Source organism: Copidosoma floridanum, unplaced genomic scaffold (genome assembly GCF_036245765.1).
Source record: "Copidosoma floridanum isolate Cflo_tuat_1 unplaced genomic scaffold, Cflo_Japanese_pri ptg000004l, whole genome shotgun sequence".
Taxonomy (NCBI): Eukaryota; Metazoa; Arthropoda; class Insecta; order Hymenoptera; family Encyrtidae; genus Copidosoma; species Copidosoma floridanum.
The window spans coordinates 15,508,680-15,529,827 of NW_028321881.1; the positions used below are offsets into that span (position 1 = coordinate 15,508,680).

Genomic DNA, 21,148 nt, shown 5'->3' on the forward strand with positions numbered 1-21,148 from the left:
AAGAACCCAAGACTCAAATCGAATCTTGTCTCAAAGAGACTGGGCCATGGCTCGTATCTACTGTTTCAGAGCCATTCAACTCCAACATTTCAAAGAAGAGCACGCTCAGTTACTCTCTGGGAAGCCGCTCCCCAAGCAAAGCCTGCTCGCACGTCTCAGCCCGTTTGTATGCAGTCAAGGTCTCATTCGGGTTGGAGGACGTTTACACCTCTCAGCATTTCCTTACAACGAGAAGCACCCTGTGATTCTACCTGGTGCGTGTATCTTCATGAAACGCCTAGTAAAAGAGACCCATGAATTGACACTCCACGGTGGCACCTAACTCATGCTGTCGCACTTGTACCGATCCCTGTGAATAACAAGAGGATCTGCTGTGGCCACAGGAGTTCATCGACGCTGCGTACGATGTGCTCATTTCAGCGTACCATGCCTGACCCAACGGATGGGACCGTTGTCGATTACACGCACAACGCCTTCTCGTGCCTTTACGGTTACGGGGTTGGACTATGCCAGTCCATTTCCTGTATATTACTCAAGAGGCAGAGGAGCAAAAACGACAAAGGGCTACATCGCTATATTTATTTGTCTTGTTACTCGAGCCGAACATATTGAAGTGGTGTCTGACCTTTCCACCGACTGTTTCATTGCAGCTTTTACTCGGTTCACAGCTCTTCGAGGTGTGTGCCACACCATTTATTCAGACAACGCCACCACGTTCACGAAAGCAGCGGAGGAGCTAAAAGCTCTGTTTAACTCGGCGTCGCCTTTCTTCGACTGCATTGCCTCTACACTGGCTAGATGTGGCACCAAGTGGTCCTTTATCCCTCCACGAGCTCCTCACCTTGGTGGTCTGTGGGAGGCTGCCGTTTGGAGCTTGAAACATCATTTTCGTAGAGTGATTGGAGAGCTCAAGCTCACCTTCGAAGAGCTTACTAAATTGGCCACTAAAATCGAGGCCTGCCTAAATTCCAGGCCACTCTATCCACTCAGCACCGATGCCAATGAAGTAGTTGCACTGACGCCGTCACACTTTCTGGTGGGCACCTTATTGCTCGCCCATCCCGAGCCCTACGATAATACAAAACAACCAGCATCCCTCAACAGTCGCTAGAGGTTGCTCAGCCTTCTGCGGGATTCATTCTGGGCCCGATGGAGGAAAGAAGTGCTTCATCATCTACAACGTCGCAACAAATGGCTAAACCCAAGGCCTAATTTGCAGCTAGGTGACGTAGTACTAATGACTGATGAACTCTCCCCCCCCAACCCAATGGTGACTTGGTCTGGTGACTGAGACCCATCCAGGTGATGACGGACTCGTACGGGTCGTCACGGTAAAAACTGCGAATTCGTCATTCAAGCGCCCCATCGTAAAGTTAATTAAACTCCCTACCAAGCCTGAATTGGAGCAGCTCTATCAGCAACTAAAAGTCTAGTTGCATTAAATGAACCGCTTCAAAATTTTGTTAAAAGAAAAACCCAAGAGTTTGGTAGCTTCGATAGGGTAGCTAAAAGTGCGTTGTTCTATTTATTCTAATTAATGGTAATTTAATTTTTAAATTTTACGATCCAATTTATTTTCTTTGAAACCAAGTGCCTGTTATTCAATTATACAGAATTTTTGATAATGTTGTAAAACTACCTAACAAGCGTTGGTAGTCTAGGGACAGTTTCTAATAGCTTATTAGGCTTTCCTTTTCTTTAGTAGTGTATACTTGTTTTGTTAACGAAAATGCGTTAAAGTAAGCGGAATGTTCACTTATAAGTAACTATTTGTAGGGGACTTACTGCTCGGTGCACGAACTGTAATACCTTACACTAAAGACTGGCTGGTAAACGTGGAAGGGGCTCGCGCACACAAGTAACGTAGTGTAAACTGCTCCGTCTAAGCTTGTACTGGTGTACTCGACCCCCGCTCCTATTAATTCCCAATCTTTGGGGCTCTCTTGCGATCGCTCCACTAAGCTCGCGCTAAGTTTAGAGTCGACTTTCGTGTGCTTTCGAAGAAGGTCGAAAAGCTCCCGCGTGGCAGCCAGGCTCTCGTATTTCAGTTGAAAAGTCGGCCATTGAACACAGAACGAACAAAACTAGATCTTTTCACGCAGATGGCATTTTGTAAACAGTTTTCGTTTCCCGCTGGATGAAGGAAGTTTGTTAATCAAACTCGTCATCGAGCAGTGAATCCTCTCTCCCACTAGAGTAAATTCAGTAAGATTTTTTTAGTTGTCCTCTTTGTTGAGGTAGTATTTTGTTATTTGTTATTAAAAGCTTAAACTCCTCGAACAACGCTTTCAATCGTTGTTTCGTGGCAGTTAGCTGTTTATTAATTTAGTTTGCATACGCGTTTCAAATTTCCTCGAGACATTCTTCTGGTAATTGTAAGTTATATTTTGACTAATAAACAATTTTGGTTCATTTAAAATATTATCGTTAGTATTTAGTTTCAATCTTCTATGTTTAAAAAAAACAGGGAAATTATAATTTTCGAAGGAGAAACATTTCCTAATGTGAGTAGAAGATCTGTTGTTATAATTAATGTCTTAAAACAAATTCAAGAGGACAAGTGGTTATAAAATGAAATTTATCTATTTCTTATGTTAGTGCTTCTATTTTCTTTGAACTAGGTATCTTTGTTAAGAAAACGCTCTACCAACTCTTTAAGCAGTAATATGTTACTTTAGAATAAAAATGCAGTTGAGACATACTAGTAGTCATTAGAAAGCAAGAAATCAGTAAGCAACAAGTAAAAGCCTCTTAATTTTTTGTTATTAAAAAAACTGCAAGAAACGAAGTCACTGTTACAATACTGTTATTTCAAATTAAGGAAGCTGAGAAAATACTTGTTAAAAATGGAAAATAAAACAGAAATAAGAACGGAACTTACTTATACAACTTATAAGGCTACAAAAAATACATGAAGCATTAAGAATTTAAAATTAGTTAATAAGAATCTTATAAGTATTAGAAGGTATACATTTAGAACTTAAGTATAATGCAAAAGTTTACTTACACCACTAAAGCTGTCCATTTGAAGACCGCTGTTTTCAAAAAAAATAATGAGTTTATAGGATAAAGTTGTCTTAAAAGACTTGTTATAACTAATAAGGACAGAAAATCTATCATCAACGAAGTCCTTAGCCAGTAAATATGTGCAACTACCATTAATCTTTAAAAACTTTCCATCAAACGTCTTTAAATACTGTGGTCCAATAATCATCGCTTGTGCTACAAAAAAAAATTATTGGTTGTATTATTAGCATAAGATTTTCATAAGTATAACACTGTATGATAATTAGAAGTACGGAAATATGTTAACAGTAAAACATTAAACTTTTTCAGTCTCAAATATTTGTTATCATACTGCTAAATCGTACAAATTAGTAAATTCTGTCAGAAATCGACAATAAATGGCGTACTCAACATTTGATATGTTTATATATAAGGTACGTAAATATGTCAAGAGATTCTTATGGACCAAAAAAATATACAGAGTCTAAATGTTTAAAACTGCCAATTAATGGAGGTTTTGAGTGCTAGACAAATTTCTATTTAAAAAATATAAACGTAACAGTTTACACAGATCCACATTTCTTGTATCACAAAAAATTAAAACTATACCTTGCCATAAGAAAATTGGCTTTTAAATAGTTTGAATATTTATTTAAAATGATAACATAGACAATAAGGCATTATACATCTCTCAACCAACGTTCAAAATTAATTACGACATTAACTTTCCCATGTGTAAAAGAACCTTCAAAATAAAACGGAATTTCAAAAAACTCTTGTGTAAGAATATTCAAATAGTTGCTGGGAAACAATCTTTTATATTCGTAGAGCATTTTTTTTTGTAAGGAAGAACAACTAACGAAAAATGTTAAATTCTGGTTATACAAACAAACTAATTCGTAATAAAAAAAAATCAAGTTAAAAGAACTACTAACGCATAAAACTAATAATGACCATAATAAAAATGATAATAATAATAGTAATGCTGCTGATAATAATTATAATAATAATAACAATGGTATTAATAATCAAAACGATAGTAATAATCATGATAATAGTGTTGAAAATCATAGTGATACTGATAAAAATAATGATGACGATAATAATAATAATGATAAAAGTGATGATGATGTCAAAAATAATGATGAAGATTACAATTATCATGATAATGATAATAAAGATAATGATAATAATAACAGTAATTACAATGATGATAACAATGATGACAATAATGATATTTATGATACCGATAGTAATAAAAAAGTTGAAAATAATGATGTTGATGGTGATGGAAAAGATAATTATAATCGTATTAATAATAATAATAATAGTGTGTTAATGTTAATGGCAATAATGGAAATAATGATAAGAATGTTTATAATTATAAAAATAATGAAAATAATAATAATGGTGTGAAGAAAAATTCTATTTATGACAATAATGTTAATAAAAATAATAATAATAATGATAATAACTAAAATAATAACAAGACTAATGATGCTAATAATAATCATGATAATAAGAAAGTTAATAATGATGATAATGATAATAATAATGATAATGATGAGGATCATTATAATAGTAATAATAATAGTAAAAGTGATTATAATTATGACAATAATAATAATAGTGACAATAATAATAATAGTTATAATAAAGACAATAATAATGATGATGATAATGATGATAAAAATGTTGATGATCATGACTATGATATTAATAATACTGATAGTAATAATAATGACAATGATATTGATAATAATGATGACATTATTAACGATGATAACGATAATAATAATTAAGATGATGAGCATATAGATGATAATGACAATGTTGTTCATAATAAGAAAGATGATGATAATGACAATTATTGCGGTAATTTAAAAAAAAATGATAATCTTATGTATGATAATAATTTAAAGATTATAATGATGAAAATGATAACAATTATAGTTATAACGATATTAATAATTGTAATAAAAACAATAATAATAAAGATAATCATAATTATGATGTCCATAATAATAATTATAAAGGTGATTATAATAATGATAAAATAATAGTGGTAATATTGACAACAATAATAATAACGATGATAACGTTAATCATTATGATATTGATGATGGTGATGATGATAATGATGATGAAAATGTTAATGTTAATAATGATAATTATAAAGATAATAATGATATTGATTACAGAATTATTAATAACGATGATAATAATTTTTAAGATTGCGCCAATATTCATAATGATAATGACACTGAAAATGATTGTGATAATAATCATGGTATCATGATGATTAGTTATAACAACAATGTTGTTTATGATGAGAATGACGATGCTGAGTGAGATGATGGTAATGATGATTATAATAATGATACTGATAATGATGATGATGATAATGATGATGATGATGCTATTGATGATAATGATTTCGATGACTGTGCCGATTATGATGCTGATAATAATAATGAGAATAATTATGATAGTAATAATAATAATGATAAAAGTGATGATAATGATAATGGTGACGATAACAAAAAAAATAATAATAATAATATTAATTATAATGATGATAATGACGATGATGATGATGATAATGACGATGATAATGATAATAATAATGATGTAGATGATGATCGTGATTATAAAAGTGATGATGATGATGATAAATATAATACCTATAATGTAAGTGGTAATGCTGATTTAATTTTTATTATAGTATTTATTTTTATTATTACCATTATTATTATCATCGATATTAATAATATCATTATTATTGTCATTATTTTCTCTCTTTTCATTATTGTTATCGTCATCATTGTTAATACTATTGTCATAATCATCCTCATTTTTAACAGAATTATCATCATTATTATTATTATCATCAAATTTATGATTATCATTATTATTATCATCGTCTTTGTCATCATTATTATTATCATTTTTATCATTATCATTATGATTAGTTTCTATATCTTCAGCACAAACATTATCATTATCATTTACATAGTCATTGTTATTATTACTATTATTAAGGTCTTTTTTATTATTGTCATGATTATTATCATCATATTCATTAATTTTATTCTACCATTATTATGATATTTTATATTAGCATATTTATCTTTGATAATATTAACGATATCATTATTAACTTCATTATTATTATCGCCGTCTTAGTTAATGGAATCGTCATTATAATCATTATCATCATTTTTAACACCATCATTATTATTGTCCAGAACCTCATCATCGTTATCATTATAATTATTATTTTCATTACTTTTGTTATTATTATCTTCCTCATTATCAGTGTCATCCTTATAGTTATTGTATTCTTTTTAGTATTATTGTTATTTCATTATTATTATTATTATAAGCATTATTATAATAATTATTGTCAGCATAACCCTCATCATCATTTTCATTATTATTTTCATTATTATGATTGTTATCACTATATTTGTAATTAATTTTATTAAAAACATTATTATTATAATTACATTTATCATTACTCTAAAAATTGTTAGTTTTATTACTATTATTAAAATTTAAATCATCGTTATTATTAATATCATTATCACTATTATCCAAATTTTCATAATTGTCTTGATAATCATATTATTTTTATTAGTTTCTACATTATTGTACACATTTTTATTGTAATGGTATACATTTTTACCGTCATCCTCGTTATCATTATTAGCATTGTCGTGAACGTTTTTATTTTTTTTATCATTACTAGTATTATCAACGTTATCAGCTTTATTAGACCATTATTATTATCAGCACTATTATTATAACTGTCAGCTTTGCTATTATTGACCGTATTAGTAGGAACTTTGTCATAATTATTGTCATCATAGTTATCGTAATCGTCATCATCATAATTATAATTGTCATTACTATTATTATCGATATCAACATCATTATCACGATCATTATTATCATCGTTATTTTCATAATTATTACTATCATTGATATTATCATTATTATTGTTTTTATCATTACCGCAATTATTAACATTATTATTATCGTTGTCTACATTATAATTATCATAATCACCATCATTACCATAATCATTCTTATCATAATTATAATTATTATACTTATAATTATCATCGATATTACTATCAACATTATCATCATCATCATTATCATTGTCATCATTACTATTATCATTAAAATCATTATTATCAAAATTATTAATTGTATCATTATTATTATCAATATTATAATCATTATATTCATAATATCACTACTTTTCTCACCATTATCATTATCATCATCATTATCGTTGGAATCATAATCATTATTATTATGATTTTTGTCATTAATATCATTATCTTTATTATTTATTTTTAATATCAGCATCATTGTTATCATTATTAACGTTACTACCATTATCATCATTATTTATACCATGATCATCATCATTATTATTATAATCGTTAACAATGTCATCATAATAATCATTAGTTATCATAACATAATTACTCTCATAGTTCTTACTTTCATTATTATTGTCATGATCATCTTTATTAACATCGTCATTATCACTATCATCATCGGTATCATCATCATTGTTATCACATTTAATATCTTTTTAAGAATAGAAATGATCTAAATTATCATCATTATCGTCATCATTATTATTATTATCATTACAATGCCTCTTGTAATAATAATTGTTATTACTATCATTAGCATCATCATTATCATCATTATCAATATCATCAACATCATCATTTTTTTATCAAGTTTTTTTTTGTTTCTGAGGTCATCCAGACTGCTTTTATTTACAATAAAAGGGTGTATGATCTTTCTCTAGTGTGAGACTTGTTCTGATCATACCCACCTAACTGGCAAGACCTTGATTCTGGGACACTTGGCTCGAAATCTGCTTCCACATTTACACTTAATGCTGGGGCCACGAAGGCTTAGCCCCTGGTTTGGGCTTCCTTTAGTGTTCCACTACCAATTTGTCTTGTTACTTTTGCGTCCTTTAGGATATTTTCTAGTTTCCGTCATGCATCTAAGCTGCTTTTCTCTGTTTACTTGGAGGGATGGAGCAAAATAATAGGCAGATGCTCTCCAGCGTGAGCCCAAACCCAGCTACCCTTAACAAAGGGGCAAGGAGCGCACCCAACGCAGAGACTGAGGGGCAGAGATCCGGGCCACCGAGGTTCTGCCGCTTATCAGTAGGACGGTGATATAGCGAAGTGGCTTAATGGAGTCTGCTTGCACTTTAGCACCCATGCAGGTCTCCATCCCGCACACAAACCGCCCTGTGGCTACGCCCCAGCAGCCCCACTTCCAAGGACCCATCACCACTCCCCTCTAAGCCCCAAGGCGCCGCAGCAAAAAAAACAACCCCACGCCCCCCCACCCCTGATGGCACTGGATTCACGTTTGCACCACCTCCACTCAGTTGTCCAGAAAACCATCTTTTTTTTGGCCCGGAGAACTGTATGTATGTATTGGGCTAGTGCAGTTCTACCTTTCTTCGTTGAGTAGCGTTTCGTCAATGACATTGTTAGGATTAAAGGTTTCGATTCTTTTCTTTAGCACGTTCCATTCATCTTGCTACATGATGTAGTCTAAGAACGAATGTTCTGCGTTATCTTTGTCATAGCCACAAAACTTGCGAGCAGCCATCCGTGTTTTTTGCATGTTATTGAGGTACAAGCAATAATACCTATGATTTAAGAGAAATTGGGTAAGGTAGTAATGTACTTTCCCATGTTTTCGCTCTGTCCATTCCTTGACATGTCTTATCAGGCGTGCCGTCCATCTACCTCTAGATTTCTCTTGCCTTCTATGTTGCTAGCATTTCCAGGGGATTTTCTGGGCGCTTTTCTTTGCCTCCATTCTTTCTAGGTCCTGCTCCGTGAGTTGTTTCGATCGTCTTTTCCTCGCAAGGAGGATAATGGGGATTACGCATGCTATCACCACTGTCGCAGACTCTGAGAATGTGCGATAGGCGCAGGTTATCCTCAAGGCTCCTATTCTTTAAACTTGACCAATTTTCACACCTCTTTTTTTTTAACGTTTATCTCATCTTCGCATATCTTAGCCCCATTCAAAATAACAGACTAAGCCGTAGACATAAGGAGCCTGTGTTTTAAAGGCTTTGGACCTCTAACGTTCGGCATGATTCGGCTTAATGCCGCTACTCTTGACGCCGCCCTGTCTGCTGCTTGCCTAAGGTGGCTCCAAAACGTTAGCTTTCTGTCAAGCGTTACCCCTAGGTATTATACGGCTTCCTCCGTCATTACTTCTTCTTCTTGTACCTTAAGTGGGTTGATGGTATTTGTCACTTTTCTCGTCAATAGTACCATATTCGTCTTCCCTGCTGCGACTTCGAGTTCGTGGTTTTCCATCCATAGAGCCACTCTCCACATAACCTGGTTAAATAGTATCAGGACAAATTCCATCGTGCGTTCGACGATCACTACAGCAGCGTCATCCACAAATCCTACTAAGAACGTCGCCTCTGGCATTTCCTGGTGGAGTAGTCGTATCGTATGATACTTTTTAGAGATCGGGTCTAAGTATAGAACCCTGAAATGCAGTTATTTTTTATTTGTTATTTGTTTCGCCTTCTGTTGTCGTATGGGTTAATAAGCATTCCTTTAGATAATCTCCCAATACTCTCAAGGGATAGTTTGGTGTTCTGAATGTGTATTTCAGAGCTTGAAGCATGTCCTTCCATTTTGCTTAGTCAAAAGCGTCCTTCACATGCAAAGTCACCAGAAGAACAAAGGGTCTTGCTCTATGGCATGTGTCTCGAGTGCTATCAACTACTTTTACTACTCCTCCTACTGCTCCTAAGGTAGACCTTCCTTTTCTGAATCCGTATTGCTTGTCGGATAAGTCTCCTGCATTTTGTATGGCCCGTAGAAGACGGGCCTTGAGCAGCTTTTACTATAACTTCTGAGACGTATTCAGCATTAATAACAGCCTTAAAGATGACGGGGAGTTAGGCTCCTTCTTGCCTTTATCGATCAGTACCAACCATGCCTTTTTCCAGGGGGTTGGGAACAACCCCTACCGCAAACTTGCATTGTTTAGGTTTAGGAGTGGCTGTGGCTGTTTTTCTACCACTGTTTTATTAACTTCTGCCGGTATACCATCTGGTCCAGAAATATTTCCGTTTGTAAGTGATTTAGCTGGTAGCTCTAGTTTTTTTTGGGTAAATAAAGGTACCTCTTCTATGAGATCCAAGTCTGCTTGATCTTATAGTTTTGGATGCGTCGGAGATAGCGTATCCACGATATGTCTTATGGTATCCGCGTCTTTGTTTCCAGTTAGTGTAAATCCTCCAAGTTTTCCCATTCTCATCTGGTATGCTCTGCCCAAGGGGTTATTATTTGTTTCCCGGCACAGAGTCTGTAGCACTGCTTTTTGCTGTTCTTGATAGCAGCTCGCATCAACTTTCTTGCAAGCTGGCACTCAGAGTACCTTTGTCTGGCCTCTGGTCTGTTTCTGGCTCTTTGATAGAGGCGTCTAATTTTAGACATTAGCGCCTCAATTCTGCAATTTTCTTGTTCCACCAGTGAGTTAAGCGTTTGCCGTTCCATCTTTTTTTTCTGGGCATGGAGGCCTTGCATGCAGTTTTAAGGAGAAGCACGGTTGCCTCAGTGAGTTTCTGTACTCTATCTGCTGTGTTCAGGTTTTGCTTGTCGTTTTAAATAGCAGCAATGCCTTTCTCAACTTTTCCGCTAGTCGTTTTGTGTCCAGCTTCATAACATTCCATCCTGTTCTAAGTGCTATAACTATTCTGTCTTTTGTATCGGTGATTTCAAAGACGATATATTAGTGATTGCTACCATTGTCGTACTCAATTACCTGCTGTTTCTTCACTCCTGGCGCGAAGCTCTCCAAAGCCTATGTAACACCTGGTTTTAATTCACCAAATCCCAGCCTTTGGAAAATCGTGGTCCTTTCTTCGTTAACAACGACCACTTTTAGCCTTGCCACCATATCTAAGACTGCCCGGCTCTTAGAAATCGATGCAGGCATTCTCCATACTACTACTCTTGCATTGGAGTCACAAGCGATCAATAGGTCGCCTTCCATGCCATCCCTGATGGTATTTTCGAGGTAATTTTTTTGTTTTCTGTATTTTCCGATACTACTGTTTTCTAAAAAGTAACAGCTGATATACGTGATGCCTCCACTCCTCAACCAGACAAAATGTCTTTCCGATCTGCTTGCATCTTGGTGGATTCTGTCAATACAACCATCCTTTGTTCTGCGTATTCTAGTTACTTAACCTCAACCAGACAAAATGTCTTTCCGATCTGCTTGCATCTTGGCAAATTCTGTCTCGTCTAGAAACTGAAATAGCTAACACATTTTTTGCGTTTCTAAACCTCTTTGGTGGCTTAAAGTTTCTGTACTGCTCGCTCATAAGCGCTACGTCTTTCTTTATTTTACATTATATTTGTGGCAGAAGGGCATCTGCGTTAATTGCCCCGTTCATGTTTCCCTTGAGAACTTTGGGCATTATGTCGAGTTTTGTTTCTTCTGTCCAGGACCTGTCTTAAAGCCCTGCACGCTCCAGATCGAGGCACATGATTAGTGCTCTCTCCTCCATGCGCGGATTCACTGCATAGGACACATCCTGATTCGGCCTGCAGTTCTTAGCTCTGTGATTGTATTTACCGCATCTCCAGCAGAGGCCTGATTAGTCCGGGCCTCTAAATTCGTATGTTGCGTGCCCATATCTTAAGCACCTGTAGCATCGCTGGACGATAATCCTGCGCCTTAGTCGGAATCGGATCCAACCCACTGGTATCGTCCCTTTCCTCGAATGAGACAAAGCGCCAGCCTCGTCCATTTTGGCCAGCGCCATTCTGTCCTGCCATCGGTTTAGTGGTAGCATAGCCACTTCAATTTTGCCTGGGTCTTCTCTGCTTTTAGCAGCCTCTTAAATGGTTGCTTAAACTTTCTCTTGATCAGCGACTGCATCTGAGTCTAGTACCTCCAAGGTAACTCTAGGTTTCCTTGATTGTACCGTTTCTGCGGTACCGACAGCCAGTGATATAGCCTGCGTCAGCTTCTCCTTGTCTTTGGTGCTTTTGGCGAGCTCCACCAGAATACATACAGCCTTTTTGCTGCGTATTTTGGTAACTTTCGCGCCGCAGTCTCTCGGGTTGACCACGTTACGGAGTGCTCTCAATACTTTCGCGTATAACTTTTCTTATGCTGGTTTCACGAGGATGGCCTTATTTCTTTCCTCTGCCTTCATCCACTTCCTTATTTTCTTCTCTGGTTTACCTGTGTTGAGCGTCGGTGTACTACCTACAGGCTTCTTTCTAGCAACCGCTTTCATTTTCTGATTCGCAAGTGCCTGCTTCTTTTCATTAACGACTCCCCTTCACAGTTCGTTATCGTCGTCGTTTTTTTTGCTTTTTCTTGATACGCTCCAATCCTCGATAGCGTCATCGTCTCTACCTCTCTTTACCGGCGGCTGTCCAATGTCACGAGCCGATAAAGATGTCCTCAACCCTAACATCTCTCCCACAGTCTTCTGGCGGTGGCCTTTGAGGTCCTTCAAGATCCCACTGATTTCTTCCAGGTAAACTCTGGCTTCCTTGACTGTGGTGCTGACGTTTGGCTGCCTGTCAGATGCTTTTTTAATACTTTGAAGGACGATTGTCACCCTACCTAGTACTTTTTCCTCCTTTTTTTCTGTGCCATTCAAGGTTCTCTGTAGGTGAGGGACTACCGTTGATTCAGCCAGTGTCAGCTGATGTTCATTCTGGCTATTCTGGTCTTTATCTTGTGGTTCGTTGGTCTGATCGTTTAACTAACCAACAGTTGTCATTTGCTTCTAGATGTTAGAAAGAACAGCACTTTCGTGTTGGTCGTTTTTGTGGCCTTTTCCAGAATACGTGTGGCCAACACCAGCCACCTAGAATTTTACCAGGTTTGAACTAGCGGTGGATTTTTCCTAATAGGTTACCACCTAGGGTACGTTGTTTTTATTAGCGTCACCCAAATTTGGTTTCATTCAGGAACCAACCTTAGATTTTTTACGAGATTTTCTCTTTGGCGTTTTTGATCCACGAAAACTATTTCATTTTGTTCTAACCACCTGCAGGTACAAGCTTTGACCGCCGCAGCGCCTTGAAGCCATACACCCCCGAAAAGCTTGCCTCCATTTGCCACCCAGACAGCACGCACCCCATAGGCTGACTGCCTTAGCCCAACGATAATCATTATTAATAATACCACTAATATTAATATCACTATTATTATAATCATTAACATTATAATAATCATTATCATTGTTCATATTATCATTATGATTATAACTTTTATTGTTATATTTATCATAATTATTCTTATTATTATCGTTATTATTATAATCATTATTATTAACATTATTTTTATCATCATTATTATTATTATATTTATCATTATTATCATTATTATTCTCATAATTTTTTTATAACTATTATTATTATTATTATTATTATCTTCTTCATTACTATTATTATTATCATCATTATTATCATGTTAAGTATCGCCATCATCATTATTATCATTAACATGATCATCGTCATCACCATCATCTTTATTGCCATTTTCGTTATCAATATCATTACTTTCATCATTATCATTGCCATTATCATAATTATTATTATCATTGTTATTATCATTATTATTATAGTCATAATCATCAGCATGATCATAATAATTATCATTTTTATCACAATTATTACTATTATTAACAGCATTAACATTATAAGAATCATCATCATTATTCTTATAATTATTATCTCTATTATTGTCATAAATACTATTACTAATATAATTTTTATAATTATTACATGAACATTATTATTATTATCATTATCATGGTGATCATTTCCATTATTATTATCATTATTGGCAACATCATGATCATCGATATAATTATTTTCATCATTATTATTACTATCATTTCCTTCATTATTAAGAATATTATCATTTCCATTATCATCATGATCATCGTCATCATCATCATTTGACGACATTATCATTCGTCACATTGTTATCATTTTCAACATTATTACTATCATCAATGTAACTTTCGTTAAAATCATAATAATCATTATTATTATAACTATCATTACTACTTTTATTAACATTATCATAATTATCTTCATCATTATTATTGTCATCCCCATTATTATCATCATCATCCTTATCAATAACGTCATCATTATGACTTTTTTTCACTATCATTATTATCTTTATTATCATTATAATTATTAATACTATAATTACTATCGTTCTTATTATTATCATATTCCTAATTTTTTTTTTTAATTACTATCATTGTCACTATAGCTGTCTTATTATTATTATCATCATGGTCCATTAAAGCATCGTCGTCATTATCATCACCACCATCGAACGCCTTATTATTATCATAATTGTTATCATCATCATCATTACTATAATTATTAAAATTATTATTACCATCATAACTATCACTATCATCATTATTATTCTTTATTATTATTATTATTTTCACCATTATTACTATTATTAGTATCCTTTTAGTCATCATCTTTACTATTATTATTGATGTGTTGATCATTACTTTTATTATCATCATTATTATGAATTGAATTAGTATCATAATTATCATTATTATTATTATTATCATCATCGTTACTATTATTATCATTACTTGTTTTATTATTATTGTCATTTATTATTATCATCGTCATTACTGTCATCGTCATTATAATAAGCATTATTATTATTATTATTATCAGCATTATTATAATAATAATTTTTAGTATTATTATCATCAATATTAGCATCGTTTTTATTATTATCTTTATCATCATCCCCATTATAACGAATATAATTGTCATCATCATCATAATTATAATCATAATCATTATAATTATTATAATTATTATCATCTTTTTTATTATCATTATAATTATTATAATTACTATAATTATTATCATCTCTTTTATTATTATCATAATCATTTTAATTATTATAATTATTATCATCATTAATATCATCATCGTGATTATCTTTATTTGTATCACTTTCATCATCATTTTCAATACCGTAATTATCATTGACAACATTATAAGTATTATCAACATCATTAACGTCATCATTGGTCTTATCAGTATTAACATAATCATAATTGTTGTCATCATTATCATCATTATCTTTTTCAACATCATTATCTTAATCATTATCATATTCATTATAATTATTATCATCTTTTTTATTGTTATCATTTTTATTATTATCATTATCGTTATAGGCATCGTCATCCGCACTAATATCCATATCATGATTATCTTCATCATCAATATCATCATTACCATCTTCATCATCATTATCATCACTGTCATCATTATTATCGTCATCGATATAATTATTATCATTATTGCTGTCGGTAGCATCAGTATACTTATTGTCATTACAATTATTTTAACTGCTATCATTAAGTCTATTATAATTATCATCATGATAATCATCCTTATGATCATTATTATCATTATAATAATTATTATCATAATAATCTTTTTATTATTATCATTTTTATTATTCTTATTATCATTTTTATCGTTACTATTACCATTTTTATTTTCATTACTATTATTATTTTTATAATTTTTTTTATTATCATATTAATTATTATTAACATTATTATTATTATCATTAGTATCCTCATTCCTAACATCATCATCATTAGCATCATCGTCATTATCATCATCATCATCATTATTACCATTGTCATCATCATTATTACTATCCTCATTATCATTATTATTATTATTACTACCATCTTCATTATCATTATCATTATTATCATCATCATCATCATCGTCATCATAAATTTAATAAATTTCCAAAAGTTAGTTGAAGTTTTCAGTTCAAATGAATCACAAACTATACCGTAGCAAGAAGTCATTTAATTTTCTATATTTTATCTTGTAACAAAATAGGTCAGATTCTTGGCTTGAGTATAAGAAATCGTTGCTTCTAATATCATGGTAAATGTTTTTTCTAATTTTGTAAATTTTTTTCAATTGGTTTTATCACGGAAATCGTGCACTAGGCAGCATTTAGCGTGATAAATTGACTTTTTTGGGCCAAAAGTGTTGCTTTACACCAAATTTATATAAAAAAAAAAATTCTAATTTCGAAGAATTTATACTTACACGTAACATTGTTTTTTTTTGTAAAGAATCTTACCTGGTAAATAGAAAATGTCAAACAAAATGTTAGATGAATTTTTTTTGTAACAGTACATGATTGTTTCAAAGAGTGTCAATCATGAATCTAGTATTATAATTAGTAAGCCTGAAGTAATTGATTAAAAATATTGTACATATTTGAGTTTTTACGGTCACTGATGACCTATGAGGTATTAAAAAAGTAAAGTTTAAATTGATAAATTGCAAATAACGAACATCAAATGAAAGAATTCATATCAAATACTTTAGAAACTACGTATAAGTATTGCGAGAGTAGGTGATAAGGTATCTGGTGTTAAAATACAATAGTTCTGAATGATATTAAGTTTAAAGTCACTAGAATAAATGATTCTTATTTACCGCATTGAACAGAACTAATAGAGGCTTAAAAGGTCTCTTTGGCAAGCAAGCATCAGCAATTGCATCGGTGATCCACATCCAAACTGTTTTATGGAATAGTAAAATAAAAAATGCTTTTCAAAAAGACGAAGCATTATAGGTTAGCAACCTTATTGTTATTTAATATAATTTATAAATAATATAAGGTTTTAGATAGTTAACCATGAGCGATAAGCAACAAAAAAATGTAGGAACAGCAAGTATCAGAGCTTAGCAACTTTAATATTTTTTAGTACTATTAATAAATAAAATCTTTTCTTAGGCAAGCAAGTATTAGTGATTAGCAACCTCACTGATTTTCAGTTCTATAAACTAATTAATTTGATCTTTTTGCAAGGAAGCATTTGTTATTTACTTTTAACTTGGTTTTTTTGTACTGCTTAATAATAAAATCTACTTTAAGGCAATGGAACACAGATGGTTAGCAACCCAACTGTGTCTCAGTGTAGTAAGTTACTAAAGTATACTTTTGTACGAGCAAGCGTTATTAATTAGCAACTTAACCATTCTTTAGATATATTTATTAACAAAATGTGTACATAGGTAAGTAAACATTGGTAATAACAGCCCAACAGTTTCTTAGTAGTACTTAATAATAAAATATACCCCTAGTCAAGAAAACAGTTTGCTTACTTCTATAAGGATATACTTTTTTAATTAATCTCCAAAAATGGTTAGGTTGCTAATAGCTGATGCTTGTTCCTCTAAAGGCACTTTATAATAACTAATTCTACTAAAAAATAGTTGGGTTCTCCATTGCTAATGCTTACTCAACCAAAGGTACGGTTTTTCAACTTACTCAACTATGAAACAGTTAAGTTGCTAATCACCGATGCTTGCTTGCCTGAGTCCTCATTTTGTTCACACGCAATACTAAAAAATAGTTGTGCTGCTAATGACTAATGCTAGCTCTTCTGATAATGAACTTTTCTTAATTTACCATACTAAGGAATGGTAGTGTTGCTTATATCAAAGTCTTGCTTACCTAAATAAATATTATTTTAATGAATAGTACAAATTAATACTTGGTTTTGCTAATCGTTAATGAATGCTTACGTTAAAGTCCAATTCTCTAATTTACAACACTTGAAATTTTCAAGTAATTGCTAGTGCAACCACAGATACTTGCTCCCCTCAGCAACTTCAAATACTTTTTTGCATTTTGTTGGATGGAACAAAAAAAAATAAGTCATATGAGTGTCTAACATTTTTGTGAACTATTTAGAATTTTTTTCTCTAACACCAAATTTATAATTAGTGATCCTTATGATCCTGATACATATTTTAAAGGTACAGATAATAATTAAGTATTTGTATGTCTACCATTTTTAACCTGCGATTCCTTATTTTTGTTGTTTACCACTAGAATCGTAAAAAGTGACCCTGTAAATCCTTATGCATATTTCTAAATGTAATCAATAAAAACTTTTTAATCTTTAATGCTCACTATTTTCAACAACCATTTTTTAATTTTATAATCCTGACACTTCATCTGTTATAAATGCTCTTAGAAACAACAGTATACAGATTTTTAGAAAGAAGAAAAATTTCTCTAGAACATTATATTTCTTATGTCTGATTTGCTATTTTCCTAAATTAGGTTATGCTAAAAATAAATAAGAAGCGTATTGAAGTGCACACTTCAAGAAGTGATGACTTTTTTTTTAGTATTAATTTTGCATGGAGCAAGACTTTTGTCTAAAAAAAGGCTTTTTTATCCTACTGTGCATTGATATGCCTCATGCTCAAGTAGTCTCTGGTTTTGGCTTGCCTTAATAAGTTTAAAAATATTTAAATGATTGATATTAATGAACTTTAATCTAATCTTAAAGTTCGTGGCCTTTATTTTGCAGTTTGATACATAGTTTGTAGCTTGAAATACCATTAACGATTGAACATTTACATTTGATTTCAATCACACAAATAAACAAAATACATTAGATACAATAAGACAGTTGATTAAAAATTATTTGTATCATATCATGCTCTTAGTTAAGTAATTATAATGCTGTTTAGTTTTTTAACTTTTTTAAGTTTAAAGTGTCCTAACACTTAAATCTTTTTTTTTTAGAGCAATTTATTTTTCTCTTCAGATACAATTACATAAGGTTAATGCAAGCGCTAGCTTCTAAAGCAGAAAAATGTTAAGATTCCGATTGATTTGTCACCTAAATTAACGATAAACAATGGTACGGTAAGATTTTAGCTATTTATTACAAATTCAATGCTGGCATTCTAAAGGTACGCTAAAGTACCTTCTAATACGTTCATGAATAAAATTTATTTATGTTTTTCAAATTTAATAATGTTGGTGGAATGAGTCAGAAAATTTCAGGTGAGATGTGAAATTTTAAATTAAACATTATTTTTAAAACCAGATCTGAGAGCATCGGTCACAACATTGATTTTTAGCAGCAGACGCAAATTAACAGAAAGAAATCGATTAAAGCTGTGAATGTTTACTATGAGCAGAAAATAAGAGAGCTCAACCACTGCATGGTTATTCAAGCTGTTATAACTAGGCAGAAATTAGTTCCTTATCTTCCTTACAATGTTTTCTAAGAAGTTATAACTGTTACAAGATTCACTAAGCTACTGTCATTTGTACATACTTACAACAAACACTCTTTCTTTCTAGCTGAACGAAAATAGAAACATCAAAAATGTTATTTGTGACTATATTTACTATCAAAGCAATAGATGTAAACACGTCGCTGCTGTTATTTATTTTATTAACCACCATGACAGTTTATCAAAGACTGACAAACAACAGGTGTGGGGCAAGCCATTAACAAGACAGTTTGGAAAAGAAAAATATTCTGAAAGAAGATATTTTAAAAAAATGTTTCCTCCTCCAACTGTTTTAGTTTTAGGAATTTAACCTTACTGCATAGCTGTGAGAGATTTCAAGCAACCATAAGCTCTGCATAGAATTTTGAATAAAAAGCAATGAAACTATAAAAGAAAAAGACGAAAAAATTTGAAAAAAAAAATTTAGAAACAGTTGCAAAATTAAATGAGTGGGAGGCATGTAACATAAATTCGTTTATTTATTCTGATAATCATCAGTCATACAGAAGTTTAACTGCTATTGATAAGGAACTGCTGTTGTTTTTCAATGTAAATATTGAGATGCCTGAAAATAAACTGGTACAGTTGAGTTGTACTACTGTTGCTCAATCTGATAGTCAAGGGTGGAGGGCAGCAAAAAAAAATTTTAATTACTTCTAGGTAATCAGCTCATAATATTAAACCTATGAAGCACAACACTTTTCATTATTTTTTATTGGACATGTTGTATCCAAAAAAATGTATGAGCAATGCCACGCAATATGTAATTAATCATGAATGACAGGCAAAAAAAGAATATAAAAGAATTTGCCACTGTCAAGTTATTTAGATTGGTTTGGTTGTTAAAAAGACCAGTCATGGCTATGTGCTAGTATCGATGGACATTTTTGTAATGATTTTTGTGTTACAAGAATTATTGACATTAAGTGTCCTGTTTAATGCACTGCAAAACGGGTATTTAACAGAGTGTCACGAATGTGCAATGTACATGATTTATCCTTTAAAAATGATAAAATTGACTTTAAAAAAAATCATATGTATTTCACGCAGACTCAAGTATTGATGTATGTGTGTGGTTTAACTGTATGCAATTTCTTTATTTATTTACTAGTTCTTTTAGGTAGTTGTGTTGTGACAATTCATTGGGATGAGATTTTTTTGAAAAAAACGATACATTAATATAAAAAAATTTTTTTTGAACATTACCCACAAGCTTTGAAATATTTACCAAATACTGATACAATACAAACACCAGTAGTTCAAAACAAAATCGAAAAAAAAGTGTTTTCAATGGGTGTGATGTTAGTAATACAAATTAAACTAAAAATAAAGTTCTGATATTTCTGTAGATTAAAAAAAAATTTACTGTTAATAAATTCCCAAGTAATGTAACACAGCTGTAATTAAAAATATAGCCAATAAGTAATAATTAAAAATATTTGTGTTATACTTAAAAATATTTAAAGAATTGTTTTTTATTTATGACAATCAAGTATAAATTTTTATTGAATCTTGTAAAATATCATGTTCACTGACTAACTTTTGTTTTATCGTCTTTCATAATTGGTGGTTGCAAGTTCACCAAGACGCAGCAAATATGTACGATTTCATCAATAAAATTTGACTTAAAATACGAAATGACTGAAGTCGTTGCATAGTCGTTCAACGTTAATCCTCACCTTGGCAATACTGAAAGTTTGATGGGCTTTCTTTTAGTAAATTCTCTATTGTTTTTAAGGAATGGGGGCATAACAAGCATAACTTAGTTTCCACTTTAATTAATTGCTTCCTAAATATCTAGGAATCCTTTATGAGCAAAAACTACATAATTATCTTCTTGCATATCAAGCAATTTTGATTCAATCGTCATCCAGCAATCACTTCTATGACCTCCTGCTACCTTTTTGATTTATATGAAATAAAACCACATG

At 32.1% G+C, this 21,148-nt stretch overlaps 1 protein-coding gene across 1 annotated transcript in view; it reads right to left on the reverse strand.

Annotated features, from left to right (window-relative positions):
• The window catches only part of Apoltp (Apolipoprotein lipid transfer particle), a 2,496,658-nt gene that overhangs the window by 477,144 nt on the left and 1,998,366 nt on the right, over window positions 1-21,148 (reverse strand). Inside the window, exon 32 of the mRNA XM_089596186.1 lies at window positions 3,008-3,222. Coding sequence (XP_089452312.1) covers window positions 3,008-3,222 — 215 coding nt within the window. The remainder of the gene's footprint in view (window positions 1-3,007; window positions 3,223-21,148) is intronic.